Source organism: Pelobates fuscus, chromosome 7, assembly GCF_036172605.1.
Source record: "Pelobates fuscus isolate aPelFus1 chromosome 7, aPelFus1.pri, whole genome shotgun sequence".
Classification (NCBI taxonomy): Eukaryota; Metazoa; Chordata; class Amphibia; order Anura; family Pelobatidae; genus Pelobates; species Pelobates fuscus.
This window is the reverse complement of record NC_086323.1, coordinates 136,331,698-136,345,402: the sequence shown is the minus strand read 5'-3', so window position 1 is coordinate 136,345,402 and position 13,705 is coordinate 136,331,698. Positions and strand designations below refer to the sequence as shown.

The 13,705-nt window shown below is 40.9% G+C and overlaps 1 protein-coding gene across 1 annotated transcript in view; it reads left to right on the top strand.

Annotated features, from left to right (window-relative positions):
- Window positions 1-13,705, top strand: part of RAD18 (RAD18 E3 ubiquitin protein ligase) — a 470,945-nt gene that overhangs the window by 228,023 nt on the left and 229,217 nt on the right. The window contains exon 10 of the mRNA XM_063426684.1: window positions 7,670-7,786. Within this exon, the coding sequence (XP_063282754.1) occupies window positions 7,670-7,786 (117 nt within the window). The remainder of the gene's footprint in view (window positions 1-7,669; window positions 7,787-13,705) is intronic.

Below are 13,705 nucleotides of genomic sequence, written 5' to 3'. Positions count from 1 at the left end.
AGGCAGAGCTATGAGCTCCATTTAAAAAAAAAAAAAAAAAAAAATCTTTATTTTGTCGTGGAATAATATATCCAGTAGTGAGTTGAGCATTGCTAACAGAATCCACTTTTGAGTTACCGTATTTTTCGCTCCATAAGACGCACCTCACCATAAGACGCACCTAGTTTTTAGAGGAAGAAACCCAGAAAACAATATATTCTGAACAAACTGTCCCATAGTGTTTCTTACTATGGGACAGTTTGTTCAGAATATTTTTTTTCTCCCCTGTCCCATAGTGTCCCCCCCTCCCATAGTCTTCACCCCCCTCCCCATAGTCTTCACCCCCCTCCCCATAGTCTTCACCCCCCCCTCCCCATAGTCTTCACCCGCCCTCCCCATAGTCTTCACCCCCCTCCCCATAGTCTTCACCCCCCTCCCCATAGTCTTCACCCCCCCGTCCCCATAGTCTTCATCCACCCCCCTCCCCATAGTCTTCATCCCCCCTCCCCATAGTCTTCATCCACCCCCCTCCCCATAGTCTTCATCCCCCCTCCCCATAGTCTTCATCCCCTCCTCCCCATAGTCTTCACCCCCCTCCCCTACCCATAGTCTTCAACCCCCTCCCCTCCCCATAGTCTTCATCCCCCCCTCCCCTCTCCTCCCCATAGTCTTAATCCCCCCTCCCCTCTCCTCCCCATAGTCTTCATCCCCCCTCCCCTCTCCTCCCCATAGTCTTCATCCCCCCTCTCCTCCCCATAGTCTTCATCCCCCCTCCCCTCCCCATAGTCTTCACCCCCCTCCCCTCCCCTACCCATAGTCTTCATCCCCCCTCCCCATAGTCTTCATCCCCCCTCCCCTCCCCTCCCCTCCCCATAGTCTTCATCCCCCCTCCCCTCCCCATAGTCTTCATCCCCCAATCCCCTCCCCTCCCCATAGTCTTCATCCCCCCTCCCCTCCCCTCCCCATAGTCTTCATTCCCCCTCCCCTCTCCCATACTGTCCCCCTCCCCTTGTCCCATAATTACTTACCTGTCTTGTAGCGTTTCTCGGCAGCACAGGGCTGAGCTGAGTGCGCACTTCCTTTCAGTCCCGCCGGAAACCGGAACATGAAATAGAAGTTCCAGTACCGTGGTGCGCCCTGTGCTGCCGAGAAACGCTACAAGACAGGTAAGTAAAGCTTCATATTCGCTCCATAAGACGCACAGACATTTCCCCTCACTTTTGAGGGGAAAAAAAGTGCGTCTTATGGAGCGAAAAATACGGTATATATATTTGATATGCATTAGGTAACACAGCATAGTGTATAAGAATGACCATTGAAAAACATAATACTCTGTTACTAAACAGCATAGAGGTAAGCAGGACTGGAAATATAACATTAATGGTAATATGAACTGTGTGGCCCTCTTTGGGGGATAAGATTAATTGGTTTGGTTACCATAATGATTAATAATATTTCTCTACCAACTCCAACTACTACTACAGCAATCCTCCCATCAACACTCATCGCTATACTCCTAGTTGCAATTTAGGAGGCGGTTGCTACTGTCGATAGCAATTTCAAATTAAATAAATTTGCAGGCATACAAATTGTTAAGATGAGGTGTCACAATAGGTATCAACTGTATGCAGATAAGTGACTATTGTATAAGGAATAAATGTCAAAATAAGAGCAAAAAACAACCGGATTAAGCGCACTTTCCTGTATTGGTGTTAGCTATGAGATAATAAAGGCATCTGATATACCTGCATGAAGAATTGAAGCAATCCCTAAATGAATATGAATTGATTTGACACATTTCATCGGCAATCATTAGAACCAGCTTCGGGTTTTAAACCTAAAATAACAAACACATTCAAAATCAAAACATTAAACAACCTCTTTAGGGGGAAACATTACTCTGTTCCCTTCATTTGAGTCAGAAACTAGATGGGAACAGTGCCTAAGGATACTATATGGGATGCATGAGAATTAATCAGTTTGGCAGATCCCATCTGCAATCATTGGGCCAGCATCACGGTGGAAACCAAATAAATTAGTAAAAGATGACTTGGTTTGACTATCGGTGAGTAGAGGCCTTGGCCGAACCAGGCACCAGAGAGAGGCCTATTGCTGCAAGAAACGCAATTGAGCCTGCTGCTTGGACCAGCTTGTGTAAAGTCCCATCTTTAGTGACCCTTAGGAATTTGGGTTTGCCCCACCGATCGAGCACCTTCATGTCCGGAAGGATGCTGGTAACTGGGCGGTGTGTTTGCCGCCAGTGCTAAGTAAACTTTGAGAGGTCTTTGTAGAAAGACAGGGCTCTAATTTCAAACTCCAGTGTGGGAGAACCTCTCACCGTAGCCAATACCACCAAGGTGGGTGACTAATTGGACAATAAGCTCCAGAGGAATAGATCCAGGAGTTTGGACAGACTTGCAGATCCTAAAGAACCTGTCAAGCCTTAGTCTGTTTAGATGGCAGAGGGTGGTGGAAAAGTCGACCTAGATAAAGCGGGATTTTTCTGTCATGCACAGCTTCGGTAATACCTCTGACGTTGAGATTTTTGCGGCAGCTCTGATCATCGTATTCAGTGAGTTTCTGAACTATGTCTGATTGGGTCTGCAATAGATGCTCCAGATTTGTAGAGAAGGCCAATTTGTTTGGCCTGTATGTCAAGAAGGCCAATTTGTTGGGCCTCTGTGGCCTTTATTCTTCCTGAAAAGGTATGCAGCTCCTCCCGTAATATAGAGAGATCAGCATGTAACAACCTGTAATTATCGCGGAGAAGAGCTTTAATTTAGCTATTGGCTTCTTCATGCGAGGAAGTATAGTGGAGTCCTCCCCACTGGAAAAATCATTCGTGTCTAGGTGTTCTTCCTCCTGAAAAGAGTTGTTGTCTGCTGGCTGAGCCACCATTTTGGACACCGCTCGTGGTAGCCCTCCCAGCATAAAATCCCAGATATTTCAGGATCTAGAGCCCTCAGTGGGTTTACATTTTTTGGCTAGTTTTCCCCATTTGTGTTCCCAGTTGATTGGGTGCCTGTGGTACAGCATGAAGTATATTTGTGGTGAGAATATAGCTGTTAAGTACGCAGCAGGAGCTACAGGACAAGCCGATGAAAGACTTGGCAGCAGGACCTGAGTCCTGTGAACAGGTAAGTGTGTGTGTGTGTGTGTGTTCAGCAGTGTGTGAGTGTATTCAGCAGTTTGTGTGTGTGTATTCAGCAGTGTGTGTGTATTCATATTAATTGAATTAATAGGAGGAATAGGTAGTACAATCTACAGAAAGTCTTGGCAAAGATCCCTTACCTACACATAGATCGCAGGTACCTGCAACACAAATCCCCAAATGAGTTATCATTCTATTCAGCAGTCTGCATATGTATGTGTATTTAGCAGTATGTGTGTGTGTTTGTATATTCACATTTAGACGACGACACACTGCTATACACACACATACTCATCCAGACAGTATATACACACACTGCCTCACATACACAATACTATACACAGAGTCAGCCAAAGTACAAACATTGTAAGTGTTTTATTAGTGATTTGGGGAATTTTCTGCTTCCAAATGTTCTCGTTCTTTTATGTACGTTGTGTGCTGTGATGTCACGCCATGGGCGTCCGCAGGAGCGTGTTAGGGGGGGCACTTGAGGGGCAGTATAAGATCAGGTAAGTGAGGCATGGGGTGACAGCCTACAGATTAGATAAGTGAGGCAAGGGGTGAGGGCAGCTTAAGATCAGGTAAGTGAGGCGTGGGGGAGCAGCTTAAAATCAGGTAAGTGAGGCATGGGGACATCCTACAGATTAGGTAAGTGAGGCAAGCGGGGGGCAGGATAAGATCAGGTACGTGAGGCATTGGGGGTTAACTAGGTGCATTACGGCTGCCCACAGTGTGTTTGGGGCAGCATACAAAATACACTGGGGAAGGGCAGTATACCCTTTCCTAATGTCCAACATGTCAGAAACCTGTTGTCTTGCTCCTAGACTGCAGCTGTGAGTCATGAGAAGCCTGTAGTCTTTCTAGCAGGTCATATCAAACCTCTCTCTAATATCCTCGCCTTTAATAACTTAGCCTTTGAAAAATGTCATATTGAACCTATTGCAGGGACTGGATCTTTGGTGTTGCCAATGAATGAGAGAGGGCTGCTTGCTGTGTGTGTTTGTATATTCAGCAGTGAGTGTGTGTATGTTCAGCAGTCTGTGTGTGTATGTTCAGCAGTCTCTCTGTGTGTGTGTGTGTGTGTGTGTATATAGCAGTATAGGGTTGGGGAGCAGAAACACAGGGAATGGAGAAGAAGACAATGACAAAGAGAAGGGCTGGGGAAGGGGACAATGACACACTGAGGGACTGTGAAGCGGATTGGAACACACAGAGGGGGTAGAATAGAGGGCAATGACACGAAGAGAAGCTGGGAATGGAGGCAGGGGCACAAGAGGCTGGGGAAGAAGTCAATGGCGCACAAGGAGGGGCTAGGAAGCGGAGAGGGACACGGGCTGGAGAAAGGGACAATGACACACACAGAGGAGCTGGAAAAGGGGACAATGACACGTAGATATTAGGAAGAAGATCAAGAGACACAACGAGGAACTAAGGAAGGGGACAATGACACACAAAATGGGGGTGTAAGACACAAAAGGGAAAAATTGAGGATAAAGTATACTAAGGGGGGTGGATACACTAAGAGAGATAAGACATTCAAGAGATGGAACAAGAAGCACAAAATGGGGGTTAAGAGACACAAAGGGAAAAAAAATAATTCTATTTCTAACAGACTCTCTTTAATGGATGCTGAGATTGCCTCTGTTAGAGGGCCCCCTCCAGGGCCCTTTATTATTATTACTACTGGAATTTATAAGGCGTGGGAAGTGTTGTGGGTGCAATCTGGTACTGTTGGCACATTCTGACACTGTGAGTGTCTCCAAGTACTGTGGTAACTGCTGTGCACGCTACCTAGTGCTGTGGCGGTAGCTTTGTGTGCAGTCTTTTTTTTATTTTTATAATTCAGTTATAGCGCCTTAATCATGTGTGTATGACTAATGCGGTGCATTGTATAATGTTAACATTAAAACAGACTAGAAATTGCAACACTCATATCAGACAATGGCAACTTGATTATTAAGCTTTTGAATCAGGTTTTTCGAATCTTTCGCATGTCTGCGATTTATGTAATAAGGACTATGCCCCTCCCCTTCATGACACTGTCAAAAAGGGGGAGAGCATGAATGTCATTACAATTATGCTCCTCCCCCCCCTGTAAAACCTCATGTGGACGTCCATGTGTCACGCATATATAATTAATTATGTAAATTGGCGCAGCCTGTGGTTTTTTTTCCAAAAAAGGTGGTTCACAATGCATTGCATTGCTGATTTATTGTGACACACCGGTTTCAAAAGGAAATTAAGGTATTTTTCAAATGCACAAACATTTTATTCATATTTCAGAACTTGATTTTTAAGCACGTTTACCTTTGTTGCAATTTAATGTTGTGATAAATAATTTATGTCTGCAAGTTCGTCGGATCAATGGGGTCAACACCTTTAATAAAATAAAAAAAAGTTTAATTAAAAAAATAAATTCTTTATTTTTGAATAGGCAATCAGGTGGAGAGGCAGATAACGTATTTCACAGTATGTGCATAAAGCATTCAAGGGACAAAAATCTGTCACTTTGTAAACAGTGTTGAAATTACTAGGTATAAACAGTTGACATACATGAGTGATTCAATATTGTACGCAGGCAATACTCACTACAGTGTCCCAATACTTCATTGCCGCCCCGTCACCACTTATTCCTAGTTGTTTTGTTTTTTTCCAATTCCCAAATTTGATCTTCAGTGCTATCAAGTGGCGACATGTCTACTAAACAGTGAGCAGACTGTGGCACTGTTCTAGAAAACCCCCTTCTAATAAATTCCCCCATGGTGCCCTGCAAGTGGGGGCTTTTCAACTAAACGGAGGGGCATAGGGTCCTCCTTGGCGCCCACCCATTAACCCTAAATGACCTATTGCCCCCATCCCCCACCACCACCCATGAGCAGCGGGTGGGGGCCCTAAATGACAATGCTTTCCCCGGCCACCACACATAGGCGACGGTTGAGGGCTAAATGTAAAAAAAAACAACCCCCTCAGGTGACTAGTGATCCCCAAGCCCCTAGTCACCCCTCCACCCCCCCCCCCCCCCCAAACAAAAAAAAAAAAGCCTACTATCTAAATACCTGTAAATAAAAAAATAAAGAAAAACATTTGGTGTCTTTTTTTTTTTTTTTTTAAACCTTATTTTTTTCTGCCCCACAAATGGCCAAATTAAAATCCATAAAGCCTGTCAAACAGCGCAGATTGAGCTCCGCAGGGTGGGGAAAGCCTTCCCACGCCCAGCAATTTGACTCAGAGCGCTCTGATTGGTTGGTTTAGTGCTCTTATAGGTAAATAGTGAGCCTTACCTGATAGGTAAATCTTGAGCTTTACAGATAACCAATCAGAGCACTCTTATTGGTTGGCTTAAACCAAACAATTTGTTGGCTTAAATTGCAGGGCATGGGAAGGCTTTATAAGCCTTTCCCCGCCCTGCAGAGCTAAACCTGCGCGGTGCCCTCGCTAGTTGAAGATAGATTTTTTTTTTTTTAGCGTAAGGATTTTTTTTCTTCACCTGTGGGGAAGTGTAGGGGTGGGGGTGGGGAGGCCACAATAGATAGTTCCTTCCCCCATTGTCATTTAGGGTCCCCACCTGCTCTTGGGACTTCTGATAATGTCAGCCAAGAAGGCAAGGCAGAGCAGAGGATGGAGCCAGTGCTGGCAGCCCATACAGTGCTGGAAATAAGGAGAGTTTTTACTTTAGTTAAGTAGGACATAGAAGGGCTGGGGGGAGGCTAAATATTAATTTAAAAACTATAGGGTCAGGTATACATTTGTGTTCCTGACCCTATAGTGTTCCTTTAACCATTAAATTACTGATTTAAGAGTTCACCTTCTGAACCAAAACAAAACCTTGAATTTGAGCTATAGGTTTGTTATAAAGTAATTTAAGGGTTACTCTTCAAGTGACGCCATACATATTATATATATTTTTTAAAGGACAGAAAAGGCCTTTATTTAACATCCTATATGTATACCAAACACATCATTACGAGTGAATAAAATGTTAAAATTGTGGGCAAACACAAAATAGATTCATATATCAGTCCTGATTGTTAAATAACTAATATGTTTAGGACCTAAATTAATTTTTTAAGGTTAACGCTACCAATATACCAACCTCGACACTAACGCTATACTAATCATTCCCCTTACCCAATCCTTTCACTTGCTTATAATTGCTACATAACATTCTAAACATAGATCACTTGTGTGTTTTTTATTTCCAGATGCATAAAAGTTTAAATTCACTGTGAATTCATTTTAAAATCCAGGCAAATCACACACCGTTACAAATGTGTTTTTTTATTTTTTTATTGCTGTGCTGGTTTTGTTACCTGGTGTCCTGCTTCTTGGTACATGCAATAATTCTTCAGAAGATCTTGCATGGGCATAGACACCCTTTACAACCACACCTGTCCACCTTTCCTCTTAGTTTGAGATTAATATTTGACAATATTGGAACGTATGTTCATGCTTTTATATATCTCATTATCCACAATAACATAATTATTGTGTGCAATTACACATTCAATTTCTCATTTGATTCATTTTACTGTATTACAGGAGAGAAGCACAAGAATGAATTTCAGCAACTTATTCAACAAATGAAGGGTCGATGGGCAAAAACAAAAGGAAAACAAAACAAAATGGAATTGTCAGAGGACTGTAAGATCAGCACAGGTTAGTATCATGCAAAAGCAGTAAAGTTTTCCATGAAAGCAACACTATGGACACCCAGAACACTTCAGCTCATTGAAGTGGACTGAGTGCATATTCCCAGATCCCTTAACCCTGCGGTAGTAATTATTACAGATCTGCAAAAATTACTATACAGAGTTAACTCCACCTCTTATGGCTGTCTAACAGACAGGCACTAGAGTGACTTCCAGGACGTTAGGCGTCTTTTGGTCATCTAACTGACGCTGGATATCCTCACGCTATGCATGAGGATGTCGTCCAGCGTCACCCGAAACCCCATAGGAAAGCGTTGTATGATGCTTTCCTATGGGGGAATCCATAATTCGAGCATGACCATTGCCATGCATGCACATTAGATCTCCCCCGGGCTGCTGTCGGCAGAGGAGGAGTGAAGGCGGAGACAAGCCAGGGCCAGGGAGGGAGGCTATAGGGAGCTCTAGTGACAGAAAAGCAACTTTGTTTTTCTGGCACTATAGATTCCCTTTAAGATTTAAGAGAGGAACATATTTTTCTGTGTATAAGACATCCTAATGTATAAGATGACCCCTATTTTTTTGAGCCCAAAATTAGGAAATACAAATTTTAAAAACCTATAGCACTGAAGTCCAGTTTGGCTGATCTGGACCTGCCACCGATACCAGTCCCCCTCACACACCAGCACGCCGCTTACCGAGGTCATACATAAGTTCCCTGGACCACCGTCCTGCTGTTGGCAGCAAAAATGCCCTCTTACTGTGGTACACTGCGGGGGATGTCCAGGAAAGGCCTGACCCTGCGACGTCTATCTGTAGTCCGGAGCCGTGAGGTCTTGGCCAGAGTGATGCGAGGAAGCATTCGGTTGTGCAAAATCTCCCAGACTCTCGCACACAACTGATCAATTTCACGGAGAAGCACCTCCTTTGCTTCAAGTATGTCAGCAGGTTGCAGAAGTGTACAACACAGCCTATGCCCTCAGGAACCTGGCAGTAATGAACCCAACAGTCAGCTGGATGTTTTGTCAGTGAGTAGCCAAAATTTGTGCTCAAATTGCGTTGAGTAAGTACCATACGTATCGGTCTTAATAATTAGATATTTGAAGGAGCTCCAGCCACATGTGACTAGCTTGATTGGCTGTCAGGCCCCGCGCAAAAGTATTTTGTTTTTGTTTATCTTTTTAACCCCTTAAGGACACATGCCATATGTGACATGTCATGATTCCCTTGTATTCCAGAAGTTTGGTCCTTAAGGGGTTAAACCCCTGCAGTGACATTCTGTGTATAAAACGACCCCCAATTTTAGACAAAGTTTTTTTTTAAAACAACATAGCCTTATACACAGAAAAATACGGTAATTAGAATGTTTTAGAGAACAGACTTTCATGAAATGCTAACTAAATGTTGTAAAGGTATATGGTAGTAATCTTTTTGCCATTATTTTGAATTTTTTGATTCTCGTGCATCTCAGGAATTGCAAATATATTACTTGAGAAACATTCATTTTAAAAACAAAATAGGTGAGAGCACTCAAAACAGAGAAAATATTACCCGCTTGGAGGATAACACTGGAAAGGAGAAAACACAATATAGGGTAATAACGTCAAAAATAAAGGAAAATTAAAAGATGGGTAAATTGCACTCACAAACACGGAGCCAATTAGAAGCTGTCCCAATGCCTTGAACAGAGAAAAACATTCTTTTTAGTTATTGTATGATGTACTGGACTGCCAGCCCAAACCAAAGCCTTAAATCACATGGATAGAACATATATTACAGGTCTTGCAGACACTGTATTTACAAAAAAAATGTAGGTTGGTTAGAAAACAGAAACAGCATCTCAACTGTCAGCAGAGACCTTTGCAAGATAGTTACTTGGACTGTCTGGCAGCTCCTTGATGTTTCAAGGAAAAATAGTAAAACAGTATATTTTATTAGGTCAGTCACAACTAGAAAGACACAAACAAAATGTTTATGGGTTGCACTTTTTATTTATTTATTTATTTTTTATTTACTTTCTATGTTAGGTTGTCCTAGCATAGCCAAAACGGAGAAGCCATGTGTGAAAAAATAAGTAAACCTTATGATTCAATAACTTGATCAGTCTCTCACATTGTTGTGGAGGAGTTTTGGCCCAACCTTCGTTACAACGTTACTTCAGTTCATTGAGGTTTGCTGGCATTTGTTTATACACAGCTATTTTAAGATCCTGCCACAGCATTTCAATCCGCTGAGGTCTGTAGTTTGACTGGTCCATTAAAACACCTTGATTCCTTTCTTTTTAAGCCATTCTGTTGTAGATTTTGTGTGCCTGGGATCATTGTCCTGTTGAATGACCATATTTTGGCCAAGCAATAGCTGTAGGACAGATGGCCTCACATACTTTGATGTACAGAGGAGTTCATGGTTGATTTAATGACCGCAAGGTTCCCAGGTCCTGTGAATGCAAAACAAGCCCAAATCATAACCCCTCCGCCACTGTGCTTGACAGTTGGTATGAGGTGTTTTTGCTGATAGTCTGTGTTAGGTATTCATCCAAATTGGACGTTGGGCATTATGGCCAAACATGTTTACTTTAGTGTTGTCTGTATAAAGGACATTGCTCCAGCATTCTTTCCTGATGCAACTTCAGCTGTGCTGCCATGTTTATTTTAAAGAGAAGAGGCTTTCACCTGGCAACCCTTCCAAACAAACTATACTAGTTCAGTCTTTTCCTAATTGTACTGTCATGAACTTTGACCTTTAACATGCTAACCGAGGCCTGTAGAGTCTGAGATGTAACTCTTGTTTTTTTTTTGCAATTTGTCTGAGCATTGTATGGTCTGACCTTCGGGTGAATTCACCTGGATGTCCACTCCTGGTAAGATTGGCAACGGTCTTGAATGCTTTCCACTTTTGAATAATCTTCCGAACTGTAGAATGATGGACTTTTACATTGTTTGCAAATAGCCTCATAACTCTTCTCAGTATGAGCAGCAACAATTGCTTCTCTAAGGTCATTGCTGATGTCTTTCTTCCTTACACTTGTTTTAACATGTATCTGAATGCTCCAGACCAGTAAACTGCTAAAACATTGGCATATATAGAGGTGGTCACACTTGCTGATGAACAATTAATCAAGGTAATTTGATTAGCAGCAACTGTCTGTTACTTAGCCTCTTAAATTCCTATGGAATCAGTAAAGGTGTACCTAGTTTATCACACATGGCTTCTCTATTTTGTCTTTATTTTTGTTAACTATACCATGACGTGTTGTTGTTCATCTGAGGTTGTATTTACCTGGTTTTAAGACCTGCTAAGGAATAGATGATTGTTATTATGTCCTGATATGTAATCCCATAGAATTTAAGGAGGGTATACTTACTTTTGTCCAATGACTGTATGTTTTATACTTACTTCTGGGGCACTCTTCACAGCATTATGTGCTTCAGTAGCATTTACTCGGGTGAGGTTCTGTCACTTTCAGAGAAGTAATTGTTCATCATCAAACTATGTTTTAGTGCAGAAAATATTACAGCCAGCTGCTAAGTCATTACTAAGTAAAACACAGCTTAGCATGGCTACATCATACTAAACAACAGGGATAAGACATGTGTGAGGGAGCCCAATAATAAGGAGGAAATAGAAAGAGGGAGATTGGGAAAGGGAAACGGGGAGTTTGAAGTGTGTAATTATTAATGATAACCGCCACTCTAAGCAAGTACAACGTGAAAATGAAAACAATTTCCTTACTCCATTGGAAATACTGTGTTCTGATCCCATGGCTCCAAACACTGTGTGAGTTGCACAGTATATAGAGCAATAGAACGATATACAGGTGCCTTAACTGGTATTGGGCAATGAAAATATTAACCATCATTTATCAGCTTAGTGTGTTTCACCTGATCTATTAAGGTTTTTTTTATTGCACTTATTACATAGTGTTGCATAGATACCAGGAGCTGACTTGTGATAATGGCTTGGTAGAATAATGAAAGTATCTCATATAGTATACATAAAATCTGTAAAATTGTGATTAAGGGGAGAAAAAGGAGTATATTTTTAAAAAAGTACTGTGCCTTTAAGAAATGCAAAACGGGAGTAAAAATATAAAAAAAATAAAAAGAATAAAAAAAAAATATATATCAAAAAGCACAAGAGAGTCTCACTCATAAACCTCAAGGTGAAAATAGAGATAGGGTGAGGTCTGACACATAATGAATAGAAATAGTGTCAATGTTGTGTAGAGAAAAAAAAATATTGGGTCGATTGACAGTATGTGGCTGTACTGTGTTATTGTCTCTATCCCTGAAGATTGCAGGGTAAATGACACTTCCACTGTATAATATACTTTGTATCAGCAAAGATAATATTGTAAAACAATGTAAGAGAAAATTGCAACACAGTATAAGGAACTGCTTGCTTAAAGCAATTAATATATCGCTGTAGACTGAAGTAAATAGCAGTGAACTGGATCATATAAAGAAAACCAGTTTATTAAACATAAAAATTCTATATATATATATATATAGAAACCATAAAATATAGGTCAGGAACAGTTAGTGATGGTATTACCAGTCTTTTGAAAATCAAATGGTAGTATGAACCCTCGGATCGGCTTAGGATGGATGTAGATTGTATTTTGCCGGTTATTCTCCTGAATACAGCTGCTGGTGAGGACGGCGTGCGTCTGAGTGTGCGTCCCAGCGGGACCTCACTCCGGGGGACGGACAGCACAGATAGTTTGTTAGATGTGTTCACCAAGGGGTTCCAGTGTGAAATGATCTTCTGCTGGCGTGGTCACTCTGTATCCTGCCTTGTGGTCTGTCTAACGCGTTTCGTAGCTTGAGCCCTACTTCTTCAGAGACGGAGTGTGGTATCATGCTTCAGTCTAACCTTATATACAAATAATTTAATTGCTAATACGAATCTCTCAATTTACTGATGGAAGTGTTTCAAAAATCTGATATTACAAATATTCAGTGTATATAATATATATGGGATGATAATACATACATGTCACTACACAAATCAATTATATAATGTTCAGTATTAAAATCAATTAAAACAAAAACATAAATACAAAACTGAGAAATGGAGAGTGTAAAATAGGCACAAATAAATACATTCTAATACATTATATATAAAAGTTAAAAAGAATAAATGGATGGTAGTATCTAAGCATTTCAAAGTTATAGACCTATTAGAGTAGTCTAATAAAAATTCTGATAACAAATAATTAAAACACATATACCTGGAATTATAAAAAGTGAATGTGTAATGTAGATATTGTAAAAAATATACATAAAAAGCCCTTCTTATAGTACAATAAAATTCTGACCAGATGGAATGATGTCAAAATAGTGTGATTTGCTGGGATAGTTTGTATTATTAAAGTAGTACACATATATACATACACTAGTACATGACTTGGTGTTTAGTGGCAGGACAAGTGGGAGAATCATAAATGTGATTCATATTGATTTGATGGTTTTGTGAATGGTCCATTCTAAAAAAGAACACATACATTAGTATATTTGTAAATCAATGCTTTCTTATCGTACCACAAAGTGCACGTGCGAAAAAGGTAGAAAATGGAGAAAAAGTGCATATGTAAAAATGAGAATTAGGAACGTATTAGAGTGTGGTACTAGGACAAACTAAGAGTGCATCAATGGAAATCTGGGCATATAAAGAGGGAATTGATACAAAAAAAAAATGATGATAAATATCATTGCAGGGGTGTGGAGGTATCATAAGTATATAAAAACTAATAAAATATAATAAAATATTACAGACTCAGTTGAGTGAGAGAGAAAAAGAAAAAAAAAATTGAATCAAGGAGAAGAGAGCTACATATGTGGATAAATGAAGAATAAGGGCAAGACACATATGAATGAGATAAATGGGAAAAGTCCAATAGAGAATGGGAAAATACAAAAATATGAAA